This window comes from Rhinolophus sinicus, chromosome 4 (genome assembly GCF_057876585.1).
Source record: "Rhinolophus sinicus isolate RSI-liver-muscle chromosome 4, RSI-T2T, whole genome shotgun sequence".
Classification (NCBI taxonomy): Eukaryota; Metazoa; Chordata; class Mammalia; order Chiroptera; family Rhinolophidae; genus Rhinolophus; species Rhinolophus sinicus.
This window is the reverse complement of record NC_142504.1, coordinates 84307851-84333172: the sequence shown is the minus strand read 5'-3', so window position 1 is coordinate 84333172 and position 25322 is coordinate 84307851. Positions and strand designations below refer to the sequence as shown.

Sequence of the window (25322 nt, the reverse complement as noted above, 5' to 3'; positions counted from 1 at the left end):
ACTGTAAATTTCAGTTTCACTTACAGACAATATTTTCCATACGATTACCTCAAAGTAACATCCTAATTTGTTAACAATTAATCTATGGGTTACAGGTAGTTGAATAGCATATATCTAAAATAGATTAGATAGATAGATAGATAGATAGATAGATAGATAGATAGATAGATAGATAGATAGATATGTTCAACAAATACTATTTACTGAGGGTCCACATTGTGATAGGAATAGCTGTAGGCACTAAAAGCAAAGACCAATGTAAGACCTCATGAAAATTACATTCTAATACAGAGACACAGATTAAGAACGAAAAATAAGTAAAATGTGGGAGATAGATGGTAGGGTGGTTTGTGGTAGATCAATGCTCTTACCAAGACCAACTAGAAGACCTGGATAAAATACAAAATTTGTTTAGAGCTATCAGAAAGTTGCAGAATCAATAAGAACTAGAGAGGCTAATATTCCAGAGAGGCCCACACCAGAAAAAGATAAGTTTATCCTCTATACCAGAATTTTACATTTTTCCCAAGAAGCATTTGAAGATACTGGACACGGGCTAACTGCCGAGAATCCAGGCTTGGCCAAAGCAGAAGGCCACTGCTTGGGAAGAGAGAAAATGGTGGAGCTTTTAGTAACTGGGTGGGGCTGGAGGGACAAAATTAGAGACTTTGAGGGATTTCACATACTTCTGGTTTTCTCTTCAAGACATTTGTTGAATCCTAAACCTTCATGGGGCAGGAAGCAACAAGTCAAGGCAAAACCCTCTGATATACAGAAAGGTGTTTCCACAGTCTCACAGTGCAGGAAACAAAAACCATCTCGGGTACGAGCCACAGTAAACGCAACAGGCTCTTCGTTAAAACCCTTAGAAAGTAACCAGCGGTTTGATGTTTCAATTAGGGGCTCAGGAAAGACCTCAACCGAGAAGGAGACATAGCCAACACCTGAAGGAGGTGAGGGAGCAAGCAGTGTGGCTATCTGAGGGAAGAGCATTCCATGTGGACGTGAACGGCCTGGGGAGAAGTGTGCTCAGCATGTTCAAGGAAGAGCAAAGGGTGCAATGTGGCTGCAGCACGATGTGTGAGGGAAGGGGAGTGAGGTGGGGTCAGAGAGATACACAGTGAAGTCTATAAGGCCTGGGGAACCTCTGGAAATCCTTTGGATTTGATCTAAATGAGATGAGAAGCCTCTGGAAGACATTTTAAAAAAATCGTATATTTTGGAAAAATTCTGGAGGAATTTGGGTAAAGAAATGTCATAATTCAACTTACTTATTACTAGGGACAAACTGGCTGCTGGGCTGAAAATAGACAGTAGTATTGAAAGTAGTGTTGGCAGTAGAAAGACCGATTAGGAGGGTTTTTTTTAATAACTCAGATGAGACATGATAGTGGGTTGAACTGTATGATGATGGTGAGAAGGGAATGGATTCCAGGTATATTTTAAAGGTGAGGTTTATAGGACTTACTGATATATTGGATGTGGAGTACAAGAGGAAACGAGGAGCCAAGGAATTCCACAAGATATTTTGGCCTAAACAATTAGAAGGATGGAGCTGCCATTAACTGAAAAGGAAAAGACTGTGGGGTGGGCACTAATGGAGAATATCGGGAGCTCACAGTTGGAAAGAGTAACTTGGCCATGCCTATTAGACACATAAGGTAAGATTTCATGTAGACAGTTGGAGCCGGAAGTTCATGGGAGAGGTCTGGGATAGAGCTTTAGATTTGCCAATCATCAGCATGGAGATGGTGTTTTAAGCACAAGGCTGGGTGAGATCAACAAGGGAGCGAGAGGTAGATAGAACCAGAATTAAGGTTCAACAACTGAGTTCTGGGACACTCCTCCACTAGTAAGGGGTAATGGAGAGAAAGAGGAATAAATCAGTGAGGCAGAGAGGGAAAAACAGAAACCAAGTGAAAATTGTGTTTCAAGGACAAGTGTACCAACTCTCTGCAATTAAGACAACAACATAAAGGTTAGAAATCACCATTAGATTTAGTAATATGAACATCTCTGTAAACTTTTTAAAGAATGCTTTTGGTGAGGTGGTAGGAGAGAAAACCTGATTAGAAGGGGTTCAAGAATTAATGAGGAAAGAAACAGAAGACAGTAAATATACAACAGCTTTTCCCAGAATTTTTTCTGCAAAGGAGAACAGAGAAATGGAATGTTATAGCTGGAAAGAGAAATAGGATATAGAAAGGTAGAGATTTCTGGTGCATTATTTTAGTTTAGTTTTGTTTATATGCTGTTGGGGAAGATAGAGATGGATCAAATTAATGATGTAGGAAAGAAGGAGCAGAACTGTTAGAATAATGTCCTTGAATGGGTGGGAGAAGATGGAAATGAATGCCCAAATGAAGAAGTTAACCTTAGCCATAAACAGAGGCAATTCTTCCATAGTATCAAAGAAAAGGCCATGTGTGTGGTACAGATGCAGGCTGAGAAGGAGACAGCTGTGGGCAGGCTAGTAAAAGTTCTCCTTGATAATTTCTATTTTCTCTGAAATAGAAAGCTAAGTCAGTAATGGAAAGTGACGATAAAGGAAGATGTACAGGAGATTTGAGCAGAGATAAAAAGGTATGAATATATTGCCAAGGAGAATGGGGAAGTGAATGAACTATGCAAATAGAGTATGACTGCAGGGCGGTATTAAGGACTACTTAAGATACTGATTGTGACCTTAAAGTAAAACTCCTGAGCTTATCTCTAGCCGCATATCTCTAAGTGTGTAGCAGCTGGGAAGGTGGAGATTTACATTTATCAGGGAAGAACTCTGACAAGGGAGAAACAGTTCCCTATTTTTTATCAGTACAACAACTATAAAGAGACATTTTATGGTTTTAGTATGTACTTCTCTAATTTCTTAAAATATACTTTGTAGACTTTATTCCTCTATTGCAAAATGCCTGGTCATAATCTTTACTAATTTTTTTTTCTGTTGAGGTTCCTGTAATGTTCTCACTAATGTGCAGGAGTTCCTTGTTATGTTACAGGTATTAGTCCCTCGTCTGTTTCAGTCATAACTAATGTATTCTTCCAATCTATTATCTGTCTATTAACTTTATTCATGGTGTCCTTTATTGAATAGAAAGCCTGAATTTTAATGTAGCCAAATGTATCATTTCTGTTCCTATATGGTAAATGCTTTTTGAGTTTTATTTCAAAAATCTTTCACCCCCTGGGACATATAGATGTTTTTCTATATTGTCTTCCATTAACTTTAAGTCTCTGTCATCATAGGAAAGTTTAACCCACCTGGAGGCCACTTGTATGTGGTGTGAAGCAGGGGACCAGTTTTCTTTTTCTCTAATGAGTCAGTTTTCCCAATGCCACCACTAAATAATTTCTTCTTTTCTCAGTGGTGTGTGCTGCCACCAATTTAATCAGATATTTTTCTCATTTGTACATTGGTCTCTCTCTGGATTCTAAGTTAAAATCCATTAGCCTATTTGTCTGCTCTTGAGCAAAAACCACACTAGAAATTCTTGGTAGGCCCATCTCACATTTTAACAAGTATACTAATATGTGTCCATCGTGTTTGAGATCAGGTTAGAAACTCCTGCCAAAACATCATTTTAATAGTCGTTAAAAATAACATTAAAAATAGAAAAAGAAAAGCAAAGAATTACTTGCCCCAAAAGTGCTCAGGAGTCATTAATTGATTTATTCATTTGTTTTCTCATCCAACAAATAGTTATTAGGTGTCTACTATGTCACAGAATATATGATTGAGTGCTGGGGATGCAAGAGTGGACCAAAAAGGACAGGTCACTCCAGTCATGAAAATGTGCAGTCTTTGGTGAGAAACAAGTATTAATCAAATAATTACTCACACAAATTCAACTTTGTAATTGTGACAGTGTTCTAAAGAAGACGCAGCTCTTTAATAAGGACAGTTTTGTTGTGGCCGCTTGCCAGTTGTGAAAGTATTCCCGAGGCACAAAGGAAGAGAAGTTAGAAAGTTTATTTAAGAAGAGACACACTGGCAGAGGAGTTGCCGGGGGCAGAGTCTAGAGTAGACAGCTGTGCTGATTTTCTGTTTAGCTGGGGTTTTGTATTCTCTAACCAGGGTGTAACTTGCTTCGGCCTATAGTGAACTCTTCCATTGTGCTCATCTTCATCCGTTGTGGTGGGGGAAGGTGTGATTAAATTTATTATCGCAACCGTTGCAGATATGAAGCCCCTCTGACCCCCATCAAATGGCTGCTCCCTAGGCTCGTTCCTGTGTATCCATATCTATCTTACCAAGTTTGACCTTATCAGAAAGGATTTGACCTGGTAGGAGAGAAAAGTTGATATGAATCTGATAATTAATTTTGTGAACTTGTTGCAGTCATGTTGCTAACCTTTTTTGATATCAGAGGGATTATTCATTATGAATTTGTACCAATTGGACAAACAGTTAACCAAGTTTACTATTTGGAAGTGCTGAAAAGGCTGCGTGAAAAAGTTAGACAACCTGAACTTTTCACCAATTCATGGCTCTTGCATCATGACAATGCACCAGCTTACATGGCACTGTCTGTGAGGTAGTTTTTAGACATTAAACAAATAACTGTATTAGAACACCCTCCCTACTCACCTGATCTGGCCCCCGAGGACTTCTTTGTTTACTTCAAGGTAAAGGAAATATTGAAAGGAAGACATTTTTATGACATTTTGAGGACATCAAGGGTAATACAGTGACATCTCTGATGGCCATTCCAGAACGAGTTCCAAAATCGCTTTGAAGGGTGGACTAGGTGCTGGCATCAGTGCATAGCTTCCTGAGGGGAGTTCTTTCAAGGTGACCATAGTGATATTCAGCAATCAGGTATGTAACGCTTTTTTTAGGATGAGTTCACAAACGTAATTGTCATACCTCATATTTATAGGATGGGGGAAATTTAACCAGGCCAGAGGGATGGAAGAAAGTTCTAGGAAAAAGAAAGAGCATGTACAAATCACCTATGATAGAAGAAGTCTCCTGAGTGCAAAGGTCTGAAAAAATACAGATGTGTTTGTGTTTGGCAATATTTAGAAGTCAGATAGGGCAAAGGAGCCAGCTAGTGAGAATGCCTGGACACAGCCAGCAAGGGAAGAAAACAGGAGACACTACTGTCAAAGAGGGCATTCTCTATTGTTCCATAATCGTGCTTATTTTATTGTGGTTATCAGAGCAAATGTGTTCCAGAATAGATTATCTCATAAAACAGTGAGTTTGCTTCTAAGTCCGTTTAAGAATAAGGTAACATTTCATAATTCTTGTACAGATATTAACAAGTGATTTTTGTATTGCTAGTTTTTCATTATTACAGAATTCTGTTTATATTTAAATTGTACTTAACTTGAGATTAATCTTCTCTTTTCATTTAGAAAGGAGTCGGCATGATATAAATCTCAGGTGGAGAGTATTTGTCCTACCCAGTTTTCTTTTTTTACTTCCATAGATGCTTCCCTTGAGTCAGTACCCTGTCTATCTTGTTCAGCAAAGTGTTCCCAATGCTGAGAACAATGCCTGGGACATAGTAGGTGCTCATTAAATACTTGTCAAATTAGTTAATTAGTAAAGCAAACAACTGAAAATTTTGTAGTTTTAAGGATGTATTCATTCACAGTACTCCTGGGGGACATATGTTAACGGCATCTATTAAAAGCAGACCAGACATTGTGAACCATCTCTAGTTCTGTTCCACACAACTGTCTAAGAATTCATTCATGGCTTGTTTTTATAATGGGTCTATCAATTAGAAAGTACTATAATAAGTATTGATTTATGGTTTGTTTCACATTCTATCCCTTATGTATTTCAAAAATATACTTTGAAAAGTAATTAAATTGTTTCTGATCAGTATACTATGTTTTATTGAGGCAAACTTTGAACAGAGAACTTCAAAGAAATCCGGACAGCATTAAAAAACAGATATTTTATTTATTAGATGAGGCAACAATTAAAAACCTCTTCTCCCATTATAAAAAGATTCTTTTTAAAAAATTGGCCCAAGTTTTCAGAAAGTGCACAACTAGCACAGACTGTAGCATCTCATCTTAGCGTTGCATAATTTATCCATTTGTGTCAGACAAGGTCTGGGGGTCGTGTTGAGGGGAAAGGCGTTGAAGAATTTGGGAATGGTAAGTGAATTAACACTGGAGTTCAGCCTTAAACAGGGCCTGAAGAGAAGTGCTGGAAGATCAGGACCTAGGGAGCTGTCGTAGGGATGACGTGGGGTGGGGCATATGAATGGGTTGTTAGAGGCAATGGATGGGAGAGGGTTAGTTACACATACTAACGGACACTTAGGGAGCACTTAGAATATGCCATGCTTTATTCTGCCTGTCTTTCATGTATCAGATCATTTAATCTTGCAGCAACTGAGAGGTAAATAATTGTGCTCATTTTATTGTGGTGTCAGATGTTTTCCTCTCTACTCTCACCTATAAAGTAACTGCACAGTGTCCTTGTGTATTTTACCTTAGGTCTGTTTTTCCTTTGCTTTGGGGTTGCCAAGGTGGATTTGCCCTAAAGATCACATGTCTATGTAGACCCTCCTCACCAGTAGTGGGAGGATTGGCAAGAATCATGGCGCTCAGGGAGAGAGGTCTCTATGTACACATCACTGAATAAGTGGGAATTTTAGTTGCCATTCATATCTTTAGTTTCCGGTGTCTGAAATTGGAAAATTGTGATGCGGGGCTTTGTTTGTTCATTTCTTCAAGGACAACTCTGGTTCTGACTTTCTACCGAAAATGAATACCCATTTCCAACCAAAATAATAAGTCACAAGAAGTCGAACTAGTTTTAGATATGGAAGTGACCATAGATGGTGTCCAGTATTGCTTAACAAATGGGAATGCTGAAGCCCGAAAGGTTACTTAAGCAGCCTAAGACATAAGGAAAGTTACTCTTGACTTTTGTTCCAGTTCACCCTTTTCTAGAGCACAATAAAAAAGCAGTTCAAGTCATCAGAATAATCTTCACAGGCAGAAGTCGTTCTTTAAAAAGAAAAATCCTCTACCCATATTTCATTGTCTCTTTAAATTTGTACCTATTGTTTCAAAATTGTATTGTAGAGAAATTCATTTTAGTGATCATGTAGTCTAATGTAAACACTATCAATAAATTGGGCCACTTGTTTGGAGTGAGTAGATTATATTTCATTCCTTTGTTTAAAAAAGTTTCATGATGAAACAAAAAAAACAAACAACAACACCATTTTAATAGACTCAATCAATTACCTAGTGTGAAAATAAATATTTAAGATAAACTCTTTTGTAATTGTTCTTCCACCCTTTTTTGAAATGAGGAAAACATGAGCAACCCTTAAGGCATTAGAGGTTAAGGGTAGGCAAGAGGTTAGAACTGTCCTATTGTCAAAAATGGATGATAGCCTGAGTAAATTTATAGAACCTGAAAAAAATAGCTTGCTTCTCTATATTTTATCATGATGTCATCATTAGTAGGATGAGGCATGTTTATGAAATCATTGCTGGAAAAACATGAGGGTTAAAAAAATATGGAAACAGAAGGTTGTCAACTATAGTCTCAGGCTGATGACCCACGCTTATTTTATTAGCAAAGCTTCAATGATAAATTTTATGTATGTGAAGAAAACAGAACAGCTCATTATGTGGCATTCGCTAGTCCCATGTATTAGCATGGGATTAATACGTAGAATGTAAGGCATGTAATGTTTGACATTACTTATGAATTTAAGTATATGCTCAATATGATTGTAATTTTGATTCTGTGTATTATGGTATTACATGTTTTCAAGAACTGAAATGGTGTGTCATGGTTGGCTTTGCAAACAGGTTTCTCCAAACCTTCTTGAGGAGACAGACCAAACGAAATGGAACAGACAAGTTTCTCCTTTGTGGTCAGAGTTTCCAGATTTAAGCCAGTAATTGAAAAGAAGTGCAGAAGGATGAGTCAGAATGCCCTGTCATTAGTTTCTGAAAAGCTGAAAGCATCCTGCTTTTATGTTTTAATCTTCCAGGTTAAGTGCTGCAGTAATTCACCTGGTTTAAGTACATTTCAAATTAAAACACAAATATTCTCTCTCTCTCTCTCTCTCTCTTTCTCTCTCTCTCTCTTTGTTTTTTCCTCACCACAAACTCTGGTTTTGGTGGTAGTAAAAGAAGAGAGAAATCTTCACTAGATGTCCAGGAATTCAATTTAGGAGATGAGTTATAAGAAAGCCAGTGGTGGGCTTTAAATGTGGCAAGAGATGATCTTAGAGAAAATCAATAGCCCACACTAGCCAACATCTAGTAGTTCAAGCAATACATTTTCCATAGTAACTCGCCCTTGATTTTGTTGTTTTCTTGTAGTCTGGATTCATATACCAGGGGTGCCAAAAAAACGTATACAAGTGGACACTTTGGTCAATGTTGCTCAAGCAGTAGTTCACTGTAATCAGAAGTGTCTGGACGCTGATGGTAACCACTTTGAGCACCTCTTGTAATTGTAGACGTCAAATGTATGACTTGTATTCATCTTTTGTTATCGATATATATTGAGTATTACACTTTTAATACAGTTTTCCTTTCTTAAAATGTGTGTACATTTTTTGGCACCCTCTGTATATATAAATAAAATTATAATTATACATATATAATGATATAATTATATATAATGTCTAATTGTCTTTAACTTACGGTAATTTCCTTGTATCATTGTTATATTGGCCGCAAAATTTCTTTAAAAAAAAGACCTCAAAGAATGGTGTGCTACAGATGAAAACTCTGTTTGAACTGTACTTGGATGTCTGCAGTAAATTTATTCCAGCAAAGAGCTTGTAAAATATTCTCCCTGGAGTCAACCTTCTCACAGGTGAGCCTTAGGGAGCTGTGACATAAAAGCAGACTTCTCCAGCTCGCGGGCGGTCTTTGAGGGTCTGTGGCTGATTCCAGGGTAGGGCCAGCTGCTGACCAAACAGGGCAGTGCTCGGGGCGGAGTCTGGGCCGGGAGCGCGCTCGGACCCGCGCCCTTTCCCGCGGTCCGGACGCTGGGGAAGTGAGTCTTTGTATAGTCAGGGTTTCTGCTGGGCAGGGCCAGCTGTTAATCCTCCAGGCGGACACCGGGGCGGTGGGAAGATGTGGCATATAGGTGGCGTCGGCTGGTGAGAAACACCTAGCACAGGTGAAAGGGTGGCGGCGAGAGGGAGTTCCCACCTGTTGCGTTCTTAAAGAAATGAAGACTTAAGAAAATACTAAGGAGGGGCCGATCGGTGTCTTTCCGACGCTCCTGGAGCCCCACCCTCGGCCAAAGGAAAAGCCCCTTGACGCTTCAGAGAAACCTAGAAGAAAAGCGTCTCTTTCTGCGCTCCACCTCCTCGGCCTCGCACTCCTGCTGCGCCGCCAGCCCAGCCAGCACCCTGGCCCCGGCCCTTCGCCCGGCCAAACCCTCCCACCCCGGCCTCCGGTGCCTCGGCCGGCGACCTGCCCCGAGTACTCCCATGGCGGCAATCCCAGTCACACGTTTCCGGAGCGGAGCCCTCTGTCGGCAGCTCCTGCTGACCCTCACGGTGAGTGGCTTCCCGGGCCACCGGCTCTCGGGAGGGGGCTCCGATGGATTGGGGAGAAAGGGGGACACTTTGGAAGCAGGGGTAGGTGGGGGTGGCGGGCAAAGCGGGTGTTAATTGGCCTTGGGCTGGCTAAAAAATGGAGTTGTTTGGGGTGGGGGAGGGCACACAGAATGGGGATGGCGACCTGAGCGTGATCCCTAAGGGGAGGAGAAGGTGTCTCCGGTAGATATGATCAGCGCAGGCAGGTAGCAACGGAGTTACGAGCTGCAAACGCCCATCCGAAAGCGTGGCCTTTGGGTACGAGCACGAAGCGGCGCGCGCTGCTTCTGGGCGCCTCTCGCTCTTCCCCCAAAAGGTGCGGGTGCAGGCCACGGAAAGGGGGAGCCTCTGGGCGGACGCCACGGAAAGCTAGGTCCTAGGGAAGAGGACTGCGCGCCTTTAGGGGGGATTGGTGTGTGTGGCGGTGGCCTCGATCCTCTGTTCCTACACACCGTAGATGGGCGGGCCCTAGGTGACCTTTTGTATACTTTCCATATTTTTTGTCAACATGTGAGGATACCTTCCCCTTAATTTTGGAGAAAATGATCAGCCAGATCTCTGCTTCCCGGAGGCATCTGGATTCTTCTGTCCCCTGCCTTCCCGCTTCCCTCCCACCTTAAAAAACAAAATAGCGAAAACCCTTCCCACCCTGAGCTGGGAGTGGGAGGGGTGGCCTTATTTGGTTACGGACAACCCCGGTGCCTGGCAGAAAAGACTGGGATCTCATTGGGGGTCCGGGAAGCCCAGGAATCCAGTGTGAGGGAGCAGCCCTTGGGATCAGAGGTTTCCCAGACTGGACTTCCTGGAAGGGGAAAAGTTAAATAGACACGGAGCTAGAGCGTGTTCAGGTCGCTGGAGTCCATTCGCGTTGAGCCTCAGGCGTTGGGGCTCCAGTCAAACCTGAAGGACGAGGGAACGAATCCTGCCGACAGACAGCGGGAAGATTCCTTTGGAGAGTGGTGGAACTGGGGGCTGAAATAGTCGGGTAATTTCCCCTTCTTTACCGCTCTCATTTTACACCGAATTCCGTAAAATTTTAAGTAATGGAATTGTAGTTATTGTTATTATTAGAATGCCTTTTCCAAAGAACCCCGTGGACTTCAAACCCTTAAATCCGCGGGCGCACATTAATAACATGGAAGAGGCTAGGTGCCTTAACATTTTACGGTTGAGGAAATCAAGAATGGAATAAATAACGGTCACAATATGTGTAGTTGATGACAAAGGAGTGAATTTTGGTTAGATTCCTAATAAAGTTGCCACCTCTTTTTACACCATTGGTCATTGTTCTTTGAAGGAATAGAGGTGATGAGGCACAGGGCAATAAATAGTATTGCTTGGTACATCCTTACACAACTTTCTGGGGTGTCATCCTAGATCCTTTTTAGAAGAAAGCTGACGTCAGTGAATAAATAAATTGAATAATCCCCATGATGGGGCCTTCCTTGGCTTCAAAGCGTAATTGACCAGAAGTGGGGTGGAGAGAAAAAGAGCAGGGGCTTGGGCTGAACCCCTCATTCTGTTACATTCAAGCTGGAAGGCATAATGTGAGGCCCTCAAGTTGTTCCCATGATCTTGGGCACAGAATCTCCGCCAGCCTCAGGCGGTTGTTGTGGTTGTGAGCCTCAAGCGTGATAGATGTGAAAAGACTATTTAGGTAGAAGATAGTATTAAATAAGAATGACTTTTGGGGACGACCTTTACGTTTCCTGTTCCTGGTACACCCAAGTTATCCTTCACCATTTCCACAAATCAGCTTCTCCCCACTTCCTAAAATTGCCTCACCCCACACACACGGCTGTCTTCACCACTTGGACTCTGGCTTCTGTTTAAGCACCTAATGCAGCTTCCCTCTAAGATCATCAGGCATCTTCATTGTTAAATCCGAATCATTCCTTAAAAAATTCCACCTTGCAGATTGCACCTGTATTCCTGAAATTCACCCTCGACCTCTGCCCCTTTTTTTTACATTCCTGATCACTCAGAATCAGACTCCCTATTCTAGGTCATCCCTAAAATACCATACAGGTGCCTACATATGTTAAATTTATTTTGCTAGTTCTGATATCTTCGTTGAACAATAGGCCTTTGTAAGCCTCTACTTAACTATGATGTGTGACACAGCATTTGTTATCTTTCCAAACAATGTTGCTTTTCTTCTAGTGTCCTATATTTCAATAAATGCCACTACAATACACCTTGTTCCTCAAGTAAAAAATCTGGAAGCTGTTTTTCCTTCCTCCCTGTTTCCCTCCCCTAAATTCATCTTTAAGTCCCATTAAATCTACATTCAGAATTATCTCATGGATATCTTTACTTTTATCCATTACCTCTGCTATTACTTTTTGCTATTACAAATGATGTCACAATGAATTAACTTATATATATGTTATTTCATATATGGGCAGGTGTATCAATAGAACAAATTACCAGAAATGGGATTGGCACATAAAAGTGTAAATGACTCTATAATTTTGGTAGACATTTCCAGCTCCCTTTCCCCTCCATAAAGTTTGCGTGTGACTAGATAGAAAGCTATTTTATTATAGATGACATATCACATCATTGAGGATATATATACCAGGGGTGCCCAAAAAATATATGCACATGACTTGTATTCATCTTTTGTTATTGGTACATATTAAACGTTACAATTTTAATACAGTTTTTTCCTTTCTTAAAATGTGTATACTTTTTTTGGCACACACACGTATACTATATTATACTATACTATGTATGAGACTGCAGTACTTGATCTAAGCAGTCATTTGGCAAAAGGTAAAGTTGAATCCATGCCTCATGCAGCACACCACAGAAAACTCCAAACAGATGAAAGATTTAAATAATTACACACGATACCATACAGATAGTAGGTGAAAGCATGGTGAATTTCTATTTGGGGTCAAGAAGGTCAATTTATAACTCAGATTTCAAAAGCCACTTATTAAAATTGATAAAATCAATTATTTTAAATCACATACAAACACTTGTCCATGGCAGAAAACCAGATCAAATCAAACAAAAAATCATAACCAAAGTCAAAGGTAACTGATGAAGTTGGAAAAACTATTTGCAGATCACATTTTAAAAGGCTAATCTAATATATAAAGAGCTCTTGGTAAATCAAGAAGTCTAATATGAACATGGGCATGAAAAATTCCCATAAAGTAATAAAAATGGCTCATAAAAATGTCAGCCTCATTCAAAATAAGAAAAGATTAATTTAAAACTGCACTGAAATGTCATTTGTTATTTGGGAAACATCCAAAGTTTAACAATATACTATGTTGGCAATGTGAAGAAACAGAAAATCTCATAGATTGTTGGTGAGTGTAATAAAGTTACATTTATGGACTATCTATAGTTATATCAAATGCAGATAGAAACTTTTATTTCTTCCTTTCCAATTTGTGTGCATCGAATATTTTTGTTTTTCATGTTAATATTTCATTGTTTTAATTATTGAGACTTCATAGGATCTTTTAATACATGCTAGAGCTAATATCTTTCCATTACTTTTCTTTCATAATTTTCCTGTCTATTCTTAATTATTTGTTTTTCCTTATGACCTTTTAAATTAGCTTGTCTAGTTCCAGAAAAAAATATTGCTGGGATTTTTATTGGATCATAAAATTTATCATTTAACTTAATGCAAATTGATACATTTGTGTTGTTGATTTTTTTCTCCAAAATAATAATGTATTTTTCTTTTTTTCAAGTCTATTTTTGTGTTCTTTAGAACGTCTTCAGATTTTTCTCAAATAGGCTTTCCATGTTTCTTGTTAAGTTTACTCCTTGGCATTCTAACTTTTTATTGTTTTTGCAATGATTTCTTCTCTTCCATTGTATTATTTAACTGGTTTTATTTATATACATGAAGACTAATTACTTTTGTATTTTAATAGTTATTGCTGCTCCTTTACTGAGACCCTATTACTGTTTTATAGTAATTTATCAGTTGATTTGCTTGGGTTTTCCAGGCAAATAGTCATACCAAATGCAAATAGAGGTTTTTTGTTTGTTTGTTTGTTTGTTTTTGCCTTTTCCTTTCTATTTCATATGCCACTTGATATCTTCCTCTTGCGTGACATACGTTAATGCAATGTTAACTATAAATAATGATCTTGGAAAGCCTGTATTGCTTCTGAGTTTTGTGGGGTTATCACTAGTGCTTTCCTATTGGTGTGATTATAATATAATACAAAAATCGTATTGAGGAAGTACTTACTAATTCCTATTGGAGGGGTGACTTTTTAAAAATTTGTAATCTAAGAATGGTTATTGAATTTGGTCAAATATCTTACAGCATCTGTGGTGGTGATCACATACCAGACTTCCCTTAAGCTAATTAATGGCTTGAGGTTCCTAGACCAAACTAGTGGTATGAATGTGGATCACGAATCCATCCAATGGCCAGTTTACTACCAGCTCACCCTTACAATGAAGGTTTTGCATTTGGGTCCCAGGTTAATGTGAGACGCTCTTGTCTGCTATCTCAGGCCAGCTGGTACTTTGATTTCACTCTCTATGGAGTCCAAAAAACCAGAGTCAAATCTTTTCAGATTAGAAGTTGTTTCGGTTTACCACTCTATGGCCAAGCTGTATCCTTAGTTCTTGCTTTGCAATTCCTTGTTAAATGTTTTAGGATGATTAAAAAAAATGTATCCATCATTTTCAGTTTTAGTATGGGGGTTTGTCCAAGTGACCTAGCTGCCATTATTGGAAATGAAAATTGTTCCCCCATCCATTCTTCACACTGATCAGACATACCTTATTCAAATCGAAAGCTGCTTATGTAATTTATCTGCTTAAAACAAATCTTTAGTTTCTTATTCGCTTGAGGATATAAGATCCATATACTTTGTTAATTCTTTTCACAGTTTGTCTCACATCCCCTTCTCTGAATCCATTTTAAACTTGTGTCCCTCTTGTGCTACAAGCATCAGTTATTCCACATTTCATGTTCAGGTCTGTGTCATCTCTGGGCCTTCGCATATGCTATTCCTGTGTTTGGGACATATCAGTTCTGCTTCTTCTTGACATGGCTAACGTGTAGTCACTCTTCAGGTGCCATCACCTGGCTCTTATATGAAGCTAGTTCCCCCCACTCTCTCATAGTACCCTGTACTTCCTTATCATAGCATTTATCCTATTTTACTGAAATTACAAATATACCTTACTCTTAAATGGAGTGTTTTGTGGCGATCATGTTTACTGCTATATGTCCGATACATAGTCAAGATTCAATAAATGTTTGTTGAATGCATAAATGAGTGGATGTCCACGACACCGTTATCCAAAGTATTGTCTTAATTCAGCCATTTCTCACCATTTTTGCCTTCGTCCAAGTCATCATCCTCTCTAAGATTCCTCTTGTACCTTCCAAATTGGTCTCCTTGTTTCCACTCTTATTGTCTATAGTCTATTGTCACATAACCACTAGAATAATTCCGTGTATGTGCTCTCTAGATTATGCCACCGTGCAGCTTCTAATCCTGCTGTTGCTTATCTTTGCACTCAGAATAAAATCTGTACTCCTTGCTTGGCCTTTTAGACCCTGTGTGATATGCCCCTGATTGTCTCTCTCTTTCATGTCATTTCCTATCACTCTTCCCTCACTGTACTCTACTTCTAGACCTCATTTTTGTTCCTCCAAGACGCCAGGTGAAATCTCTTTCCAGGGCTCTTTTTCTGGTTTTGCTTCACCTGGAAGACTCTTCCCATTAATGAACTGGTTTGCTTCCTCATTTCATTCAAGCTTCTGGTCTTCCTTTTGTCGCTATCTCTCCTGCTTTATTTTTCTCAGAACATTTATCTCTTGGTATTATGTGACCTTTGTGCATTTGTGGATTAGTTTTTTTTCTCTTGTTATAATGTCATCACTGTGAGACCAAGGGCTTTGTTTTTTCACTGCTGTAGCCTTTGAACCTGCCTAGCTTCTGGTAAACAACCCATAAATGTTGGTGGAATGAATAAGTGAATGTATGCCTTCAGTCACCTTGAGCTGGAATCCTCAGTCATCTGACTCTACTCCTATTCTCTCTCAATTATGCAACCAGTGACCATTCCTCTCGTCTTTTAATCCGGTTCAAATACACTCTCTTTATTGTATCCATCCCTAATTTCTAAGGGAAATATAATCTGTGCTTTACCTGATCCTTCATGTGTAATTTAAATTGGATAATTAAAGGTTCTTTAATGTGTATTGGAAGTAAAAATTTTTATCCAAATTTTGCTGATTTTAATTTATGTTTATAGATTTTACAAGCAACAGTGAAAATTCTAGTTTAATTTATCTTGCATTAGATCAAACTATAGAAAAATATTGTGAATCTCAGAAGCAACCATTGTAAAGTTTCAGAAAGAACGGAATTAAATTTCAGTGTGTTCAAATATATATTGCATTGGAATTGGTTCACCATAAACCACTAACTCATTTAAAAAATTTAAGTGAAACATTTTCTAAAATGGCCTTAATTCTCATTTATGAGAAGATACACTTTCACAATAAGTTTGTATTTCAAAGTTATGTGCTTGTTCCTGTGAGGTCGTACGTAAATCCTCTCCAGATCACTCCACGACAATGAGTTAGTTAATGCTACTCTTTAAAAACACTGAGATTTTATTTAGGATATTATTGATTGTGTACCATAGTTCATTTAGACAATTGACAATTAATTGAAATACTTTGCTGGCTCATTCATTTGGTTTTGTTTCTCTTTCCGATGTACATACCTGTGCTGCCTTCCTAATAGTTTTCAGCACTCTTATGTAGGTTGTCATTGTTTCCTCAATATACTCACTAAGTTAGTGAAATTATTATTAACTTTATTTTACAGAACAGGAAACAAAGCCCAAGAGGGTACGGAATTCTTTGAATTTACATGCTTTGTGAACGAGTGAGCCATGACTCTTAGTTTATTATTTTATTTTTCCCCTCAACATAATTTTTTCCGATTTCTTACTCCAGTGTATGTTTTTTATGTTATTGTTTTAATTATAAAAACTGATTTATAATTATACAAATTTATAATTTATATAAACTATATATACATTAAAAGGATCTTTTTTATGCATAATATTGATTTGATTTTTTAGATCTTAGTGTTTTCCTGTGATGCTTGCAAAAAAGTGACACTACATGTTCCCTCCAAACTAGATGCTGAGAAATTTGTTGGTAGAGGTAAGAAACTGCCAAAATATGTAAAGTTCTAACTTAGTATGATCTTGTAAAATTAGTGTAACTTTTAGAAGGATAATTGTATTGGAACTAAGAGTTAGAACTCATGTAGTACAATATCATTTGTAATGCATATGGTGTCATTCCAATGAAAGGAATATTGTTATTTATTGAAAAACATGATTATATGAAGTAGATAAAATTTTAGTTTGAGTAATAAAAGTATTAACATTTACGCTAGTTGAAGGATATGGTTTATGTTATAACATGCTTTTATGAAATTGAGAAATAGTATTGAAACTATTTCTTGAATTTAATGATATTGCTTTCAGATTTTTATCCTAAAACATTTTGGCATCTGATTAACATTGACATTCATGTGTTGTTTTTTCAGCAATTAATTTTTTTGCATAACTGCTTAGACCAGTGAGAATACAGAATATGATGATTATTCAATAATAGATGTAAAGAGTTCAGTAATATTTTAATTGAATAACTGCCAATTTTAATCCTCTAGATTCTGTTTAACTTACATCAAATGTATTTTTATGTTACTCAATAGCTAATTACAGTTAATAAAGAAAAACGTTTTTTGTTGTTGGTTTAAATATTTAGATAGTGGGATTTACATGCCTTTATTTCAAGACAAATATCTCTTTTTGAAAAGGATGTGAAATAGGTATTAGAAGTGATATATGCGTTTAGCAGAACTTAATTAACCATAGAGTTCATATGTTCTTTAAAAAATGAAAAATTTGCAAGTGTCAGTGTAGTTAATTTAAGTTTCTTGCGTCCCTCCAAATGTATAGATTACTGTTAAAACTATATATTGTTATGTTTTACCTTGTACATGATTGCTGTATGTATTTTTTACAGTTAATCTGAAGGAGTGCTTTGAATCTGCAAATTTAGTTCATTCAAGTGATCCTGATTTCCAAATTTTAGAAGATGGATCAGTCTATACAACAAATGCTGTCCTTTTGTCCTCAGAGAAGAGAAATTTTACCATATCTCTTTCCAACAGTGAGAACTGGAAAGAGAAGAAAATACTTGTCCTTTTAGAGCATCAAACAAAGGTATGCTAACTATAAAATGAAGCATAATAAAGTACTTTCTTCAGGTGTAACTAACATTGCCAGGGAAGATGTGGAATCAGGAAGGATATGGGATAATTTAGCTTGAAGAAGAATAAAAACCATGACACAGTTTAACAGTGTTCAAATGGGAAATTGTGCAACGTAAGTTAATTCGAGGTTGTAATTCCTTTTCATTTGGGACATAAAAGGAGAAATTGGGATATGCTACAGCGTGAGAGCTTGAACTTAGACAGAAAGACACATTTCTTGATCTTTACTGTAGAATAGATTTTCAAAAATGTGTTGAACCTCTATCTCTGGAGGCCTCATGTTATCTTAGCGTAATTTGTAGTCTTGGAAAGTAGAGGACTATTTTCTATTGAGGTTTGGACCTCATGCATGCTTATTATATTGTGACACCCAAGATCAAAATGACTTCTCTTCAACCATTGGCTCACTGCAGCAGTTTGAGAGTTGTCACCATGTTTCTCTCCTCATTCTGACACAGATCTCTCTGTTGGTTCCCTGGCTCTTCCTAGTTGTTGGTGAGTGGAAGGTGCTTATACTAAACTTAGAAGGGCACATGCTCTACTTATTTTCTTTGCATTTTCTTCTTCCATTTTTTTGCATGGCAATGTGGCAAAATTATTTATTTATTTAGTTTTCAATTTTGCCTCTAGGCTTCTAGTTTCATCTTTCTTCCATATTCCCGCCAAGTTTTTTTTTTTTTTTTTTCCCAAGAGAATTGCTGTGATAATGGTTAGGGCAGTTATTTCTTCATTATCTTTTTGCACTGTTGACGTTTAGTTTGGTTTTTAAGCAGTACTGTGGTCTTACACTTTTCCAACGAATCCTCATGAGAGGAGAAGGATGTATCATAGTTCTAATGTTTGAGGATAAAGTAGTTACTGACTTTACTATTTCTTTCTGTCTTTTAAATTGAGGTACAACAGCAAAGTCATTCTAAAGAAAAGGTTCTAAGACGTGCCAAGAGAAGATGGGCTCCGATTCCTTGTTCAATGGTAGAGAATTCCTTGGGTCCTTTCCCACTTTTTCTTCAACAGGTACAATTTACTTTCTTTCCACTATGAAAGTCTATGGTTTCCATCTTTTTTTTTTTTTTTCTTTTTAATTTGGACAATGAACGGTGTATGAATATATGAATGAATATGTGTGTCATATTTTAATATATGGATATGAATATATCTCTTTATACCTACATAAACTTTTCTGCAGTTTTAGTCATGCAAAAGCCATTTATAAAACTGTAAAACCCATCTAGCACTCTCAAACACGTGATTTCTTAATGAACTTTTATATCAACAAGGGTATCACAGAGCCTCGGTATAATCTAGAAGACCCCAAAACATCTTCAATAATAAAGCATGAAATTGCTGATAAAAGGCCAAAAGCCATGAATGGGAAAGACATATACACCTGTCTATTGCTTATCCCCAAGTCCACTGCTTAAATCAGACTGGATCCACATTTTCTATCTCACTTTACTTTAGTGGAAACCCTAGCAAATCATTTTGCCATCTTTCACTGTCAGTGGTCTCTACCATTCAGTCTATAAATTGGGTTTGTTTTCCCTCAGTTCTTGAAAGGGTGAGAGAGGATCCTCCTTTATATCTTGCTCCCAAATTTAATGCAGCTGAGAGAATAACATATTAAAGTTGAGAAAGAAATTGTTAGAAAATAATTCTGTTACATCCTGATGCATAGTCAAGATCTTACAAAGAGGTTGAAAATAACTTGGAAAAAATTTGCATTGTGAATCAGGTACCAGAGTATCACACTTGCCAGGATATTATGCCATTTCTGTTCTCATCCATTCCCCCACCCCACTAAGCTCCTATAATAAAGAAGATGCTGACAGATAACAAAAACTAATTAAGGAAAGCATTTTCCAAGTTTTTGCCCTGCAGACAGAACACTTTAAATGTAGGGTCTCAAATATTGTATCACATAAAATAAAAATTCACGTTTTAAAAAAAAAAATGACAATAAGATAAATTTTCATGCTCAGCATACTTTTTTTCCTAAGACAGTACAAGTCTTAGATGTCTGGTCCATGCAAGTACCATTTAACCCTTAAAGTATTCCTTAGTTATTCTGGAAAATTAAGATGTAAAGAAGGTGGTTAGTTATTTCAATAAACATGGCAATGTGATTGCATAACAATATAGATGAAAGTTTTGCTGAAATAAAATTTTGTCTCATGTATATAATATCTACCTTCTAGGTTCAATCTGATACAGCGCAAAACTACACTATATACTATTCTATAAGAGGGCCTGGAGTTGACCGAGAACCCATGAATTTATTTTATGTAGAGAGGGATTCTGGAAACCTGTATTGTACTCGTCCTGTAGATCGTGAGCAGTATGACTCTTTTGAGGTAAAGTTTATGTATTATGCTAGTAATTATTAATCTTGGCTACTTTGTCTCTGATTCTTATTTACCCATTTCTGTTTTCTGAGTTTGTCAGCTATGCTCTTGCAATATCTGACAGCTTAGTCTTGGTTTGAAGCAAAAATAATTTTTATAGAATAAATAGCTTTAGATTCTGTTAGAAAGTATGGGCATTATAGTTTTAGTTTTTGTTTATTTGTTTTTCCCAAAAGAAAAAAATGGGTCCCACTTTGAAAAACAGTTATTTAGTTGGCAGAAAAGATCTGTGAAACTCTTTATGGTACAGAGAGAGATGCCATAGGAGGTAAGTGAAATTTAGAAGTTAGACTTCAATACCTTTGCAATGGGAGAGGGTTAACTTGTGAGCAAGTAAGGAGTATAGACAATGGTTAACTAAGATTAGTTAGTCTTTTCTTCATCTGCGTACTTCCCATGGTAGTATGAGAGTTAATGATGTAAGAATTTAACCTAATGTATTGATTTCCCAACAGGTCATTTTGCTCACCTCAATTTTAATTAGTTCACATCTATTTTGGAATAGTTAATTATTCATCAGTAGACCAAATGAACTGAATGGACATGCAAACTTTGAATTAAATATTTAGAGTTAGAATTGCCACAACATGGCCCTTTAAAGACCTGTGTTGTTCTGCTCTTTCTATAATAGCTGTTACGAGAAAAACAAATTGAATTTAATACTATGAAATCCAAAGAAATAAATTATATCCCCACACAATTCACAGCCATTCACTTGTCCTATTTCTGACAAGATTTTATTGGGGAAAGGGAAGAGGACGTTATTGGGGAACAGTGTGTACTTTCAGGTCTTTTTCCAAGTCAAGTTGTTGCCCTTTCAATCTTAGTTGTGGAGGGCGCAGCTCAGTTCCAGGTCCAGTTGCCATTGTTAGTTGCAGGGGGCATAGCCCACCATCCCTTGCGGGAGTCGAACCAGCAACCTTGTGGTTGAGAGCCCACTTGCCCATGTGGGAATCGAACCGGCAGCCTTCGGCGTTAGGAGCACGGAGCTCCAACCTCCTGAGACACCGGGCTGACCCTGATTTCCCTTTTTTAATTTAAAAAAAAATTGTATGAAGACACTTATCTCAATCTAACCATCAGTATATCTAAAATCCTAATTAGTAAAAAAGAAAATATCTCAATTAACTGCACATGGGAAATTTGGAATTTTAAGAATCCTAAGTTAAAAAAGATGCAGAAAGCTGTATTTAAAATCTATGCACCTGAAACTTTGAAACAAAACAAAATGCTCCTGAGGACTGTTTTGGGAAAATAATAATAAAAACCATTACACTCATGAACAACAATACAGCAATGGTGAGAAAACCAAAATTATCTATGTTATTATATTAGACAAATTGAAACATAAAATAGTGTACTACACCATGAAATTAACCACCTCTTGTGGTATTAAGGTTATGTCTACATCCAAATACAGTACAAATGATAGAACTCATACTGCCATGTTGAGCATTCTGCAAATTAAAGCCAATGCTAGTTTAAACCATATTTTGATAGATTATTTTTGCTTTTCTCCTTATTTTACTCTCTTCACAGCTAGTTGCCTTTGCAACAACTCCAGATGGATATCATCCAGAATTTCCACTGCCCCTCGTAATCAAAATTGAGGATGAAAATGATAACTACCCAGTTTTCACAGAAACAACTTACATTTTTACAGTTGCTGAAGGCAGCAGAGTTGGTGAGTACCCTCTTTAACAACATTTGGCAACTAGATGTTTCAATTCAAAAACTGCCTTTCACTGTGCCGTAAAAAGGCAGCATATCCTGCTGGGAAGGAAAAGGGATTTGCCGATCAGGCTGCTCTGGGTGGAGTTTTACTCTGCCTTTCACTAGCTAACTGTGCCAGGTACTATGACCCTGGGCAATTTTCTTAATTTTGGCAAGCCTTATTTTCCTTATCTGTAACGTGGGATATCAATATGCAAGATTGTCATGAAGATTAAATGAAGCATAATAAACATGGAATGCCAAACACAGTGCCTGAAAAATAGGAGTTACTCAGTAAATGTTACTTCGCCTTCCTGTGTGAGATAAAATAAATACTTTTTAAGAGAACCAACTCTAAAAAGAATAAGCCATTGAGCAACTGAAATCTTAGACTTGAAGAGATCTACTGATGTTCTACAATGATTAAATGATTGATAATATTCTGGGCATGGTCATAAAGGTCATGGAGATTAATACAAATGTTTTCTCAATCTTGTGAAAATGGACCATTTTAGCTAGAAGGCAGAATGCAGTTTTTGAGTCTTCCACCAGAGAGATCTAACTAACCCAAGAATTTTCAGAGAAAACTGACCTATATGATCAATTTAAGTATAAGCTTACAACTAGAAAAAGGTTACAAACTAATTAGAATTCTTTAGTCTAGAAATACAAAGACAGAGGGATTTTATCAGTGTTTATAAAATTATACATTAAACACAGTAAATATGGAAATGGCCACCAAATTCCAAAATGTTAGACTGCTGGGATATTTAAAAGGAAGTGATACTTCGTGTAGAAATCTACAAATTTATAAAAGCTATTATAAAGTTAAAAAGCTATTATAAAAGCTGATATGTAATTAAGTGGTCCCAAACATTTTTGAGGTAGATGGAGAGAAATGAAATAAAGAGAAAGTTGAAAATGGAAAAGTTTTGGAAATTAAAGAGGATTTTTCAATATGTAGGTTCTACCGTGGGACAGGTATGTGCAACTGACAAAGATGAACCTGACACATTGCACACACGCCTGAAGTACTCCATCCTCCAGCAGTTGCCAGCGTCACCCACCCTGTTTGCTATGCATCCAACTACAGGCGTGATCACCACGACATCATCTCAGCTAGACAGAGAGGTAACATAAATGTTAACAAAACTTGGTTGACACATGCTTACTTAATAGTAGCTGTATATCACCTATAAATGTGTTTTTGAAAAGCATATTATAAATCTAATTTTAGAAAAATTACCATTTTAAGTACTTTGATGAACCATGCAGTGCACTAATTGTGAACCTCTAATTCGTTCTCTGTTGAATTATGTTTTATAAAAACAGTTTTCTTAATATAAACATATTTATAGTATTAAAAACAAGTACCAAATATGAAAAGTGAAACTTGTGGAATTGTGGGAATTTTCTATCTATAGATACCAGTGCTTTTTCTGTCTGCATCATGTCATCCTCAGTAAGTTCATCTACATTCCTCCCCTTGTATAGAGTAAGAGTCTATATCTCTCTAGGCTCTGGCTTACCAATTTCAATTGACTGCTAGAAATATGTATTTGAATGTTTCACAGGTACCTAAGATGCAGGAGATCTAAAATTGAACTCTTCTTTCCTTCTAAACATACTCTCTTCCCATGTTTTCTAGTCAAAATTACATTAATGCATTCTTTTCTTATTAATAAATTTTCAATTGCGACCTTGAATTCATATTCTCCAAATTGTATTTGACGTCTCCTTTGTCCCTTAGATCAAATCACTTTCCAAAGCATGTTGATATTACCTCCCAAATTATTTTACTTTTATATTCTGTACATTTCCATTACAACTATCCTAGTTTAGTAATTTATTCACTTTGTTATTACCTTCTCCACCAAGCATTTATTCATCTGAATTCTTATAACAGTTTATCTGTAAGGCCTACTTACTACATTTATAATTTTTAATCTTAAAATATGATAAAACATGTTTATCAGATATTTTTTTGATTCCTAAAACTTCACATGAGATTCATTTCCCCTTCTCTCTCTCTCATGGAATAGAGCAGTGGTCTTCAAATGTTCTAATCTCAAGATCCCTTTACATTCTAAAATATTATTGAGGATTTCAAAGATCCTATGTTTATGTGGGTTGTATTTATCAATATTTACTCCATTAGTTTTTAAAACATAAAGGTTTAAAATATACATTTAGTTACCTATTTAAAATGATAATAAATATATTACACGTTAACATACATGAAATTTTTTATAAAATATAATTACATTTTCCAAAACAATAAATAATTAAGTGAGAAGAGTGACATTATGCATTTTTCCAAATCTCTTTAATACCTGTCTTTATACAAGGCAGATGGATGCTCGTGTCTGCTTCTGGATTCAGTCTGTTATAATTTGTAGTCTTATATATAAAGAAAATCCAACATGATAAGAAATTATAAAAGAGGAGTATTTTAATAGTAATTTCAGATCATTGTGGATATTCTTCTTTGATACTACACCAAAACTTGACAGGTGGTAGTTTCCTAAATGTTTTTTGCAATGTGCACTTTGAAGCTTCATCGATGAATTTTTATACTTTGTTACATTAAAACCCATTGGTCTATCTTGTATTATGTCTGCATACCTTGTTTCCTCCAAAATAAGGCCTAACCAGACCATCAGCTCTAATGCGTCTTTTGGAGCAAAAATTAATGTAAGATCCGGTCTTATTTTAATATTATATAAGACCCGGTCTTATATTAATTTTTGCTCCAAAAGACTCATTAGAGCTAATGGTCTGGCCAGGTATTATTTTCGGGGAAACAAGGTAGTTTACCCATGTATGATTTTGTTACATGCTTTAGTCATTTGGAAAATACTGGTTTGCTACGTTATGCTGGTCTTCCAAATGTTAACATATGTCATTAAACAATATTGAAAACATCACCTCCTTACCTCCATTAATATCACAGTGGTTGATAAAAGTTTTCTAGAATTCTCATTTTTGCTTAAGCACTCCAATTTGTTATTGGCAACGAATAATTTTTTTCCTTGAAGTGATATATTCACTTTGTTTGACAAAATGTCTTCCAAATATACTAATGTGAAAAACCGTAGGTGTTATTTTATGTAAAAATGGCATTCTATAAAAAAATAAACAAATCAGCAGTCATATCAGTTCATAATTCAATCACACAAGTACTTTTTCATGTGAGAAATGCCATGCTATGTTATGCTGCAGAAGTGCTGCATGCATATCTCCCATTTTTTCATTTGGCCTATGGGTTGAAATTTAATAAAATTAATCGTTTTTTTACTGCATCTTTAAGGAAATTTTCAAGTGGAACTAGCACTTGTGTTATTATTTAT

The 25322-nt window shown here is 36.8% G+C and overlaps 1 protein-coding gene across 4 annotated transcripts in view; it reads left to right on the top strand.

Annotated features, from left to right (window-relative positions):
• Window positions 1-9003: 9003 nt before the first annotated feature.
• DSC2 (desmocollin 2) overlaps window positions 9004-25322 on the top strand; it is a 30012-nt gene continuing 13693 nt past the window's right edge. For 2 of the 4 annotated variants that reach the window (XM_088797944.1, XM_088797946.1), the window contains exons 1-7: window positions 9303-9512; window positions 16650-16734; window positions 17608-17807; window positions 18761-18871; window positions 20053-20208; window positions 21799-21943; window positions 22937-23103. In XM_088797944.1, the coding sequence (XP_088654070.1) occupies window positions 9444-9512; window positions 16650-16734; window positions 17608-17807; window positions 18761-18871; window positions 20053-20208; window positions 21799-21943; window positions 22937-23103 (933 nt within the window). In that variant the 5' untranslated portion in view covers window positions 9303-9443. Of the gene's footprint in view, window positions 9513-16649; window positions 16735-17607; window positions 17808-18751; window positions 18872-20052; window positions 20209-21798; window positions 21944-22936; window positions 23104-25322 lie in introns of all 4 variants that reach the window. The other 2 variants (XM_088797943.1, XM_088797945.1) reach the window with 2 other exon arrangements.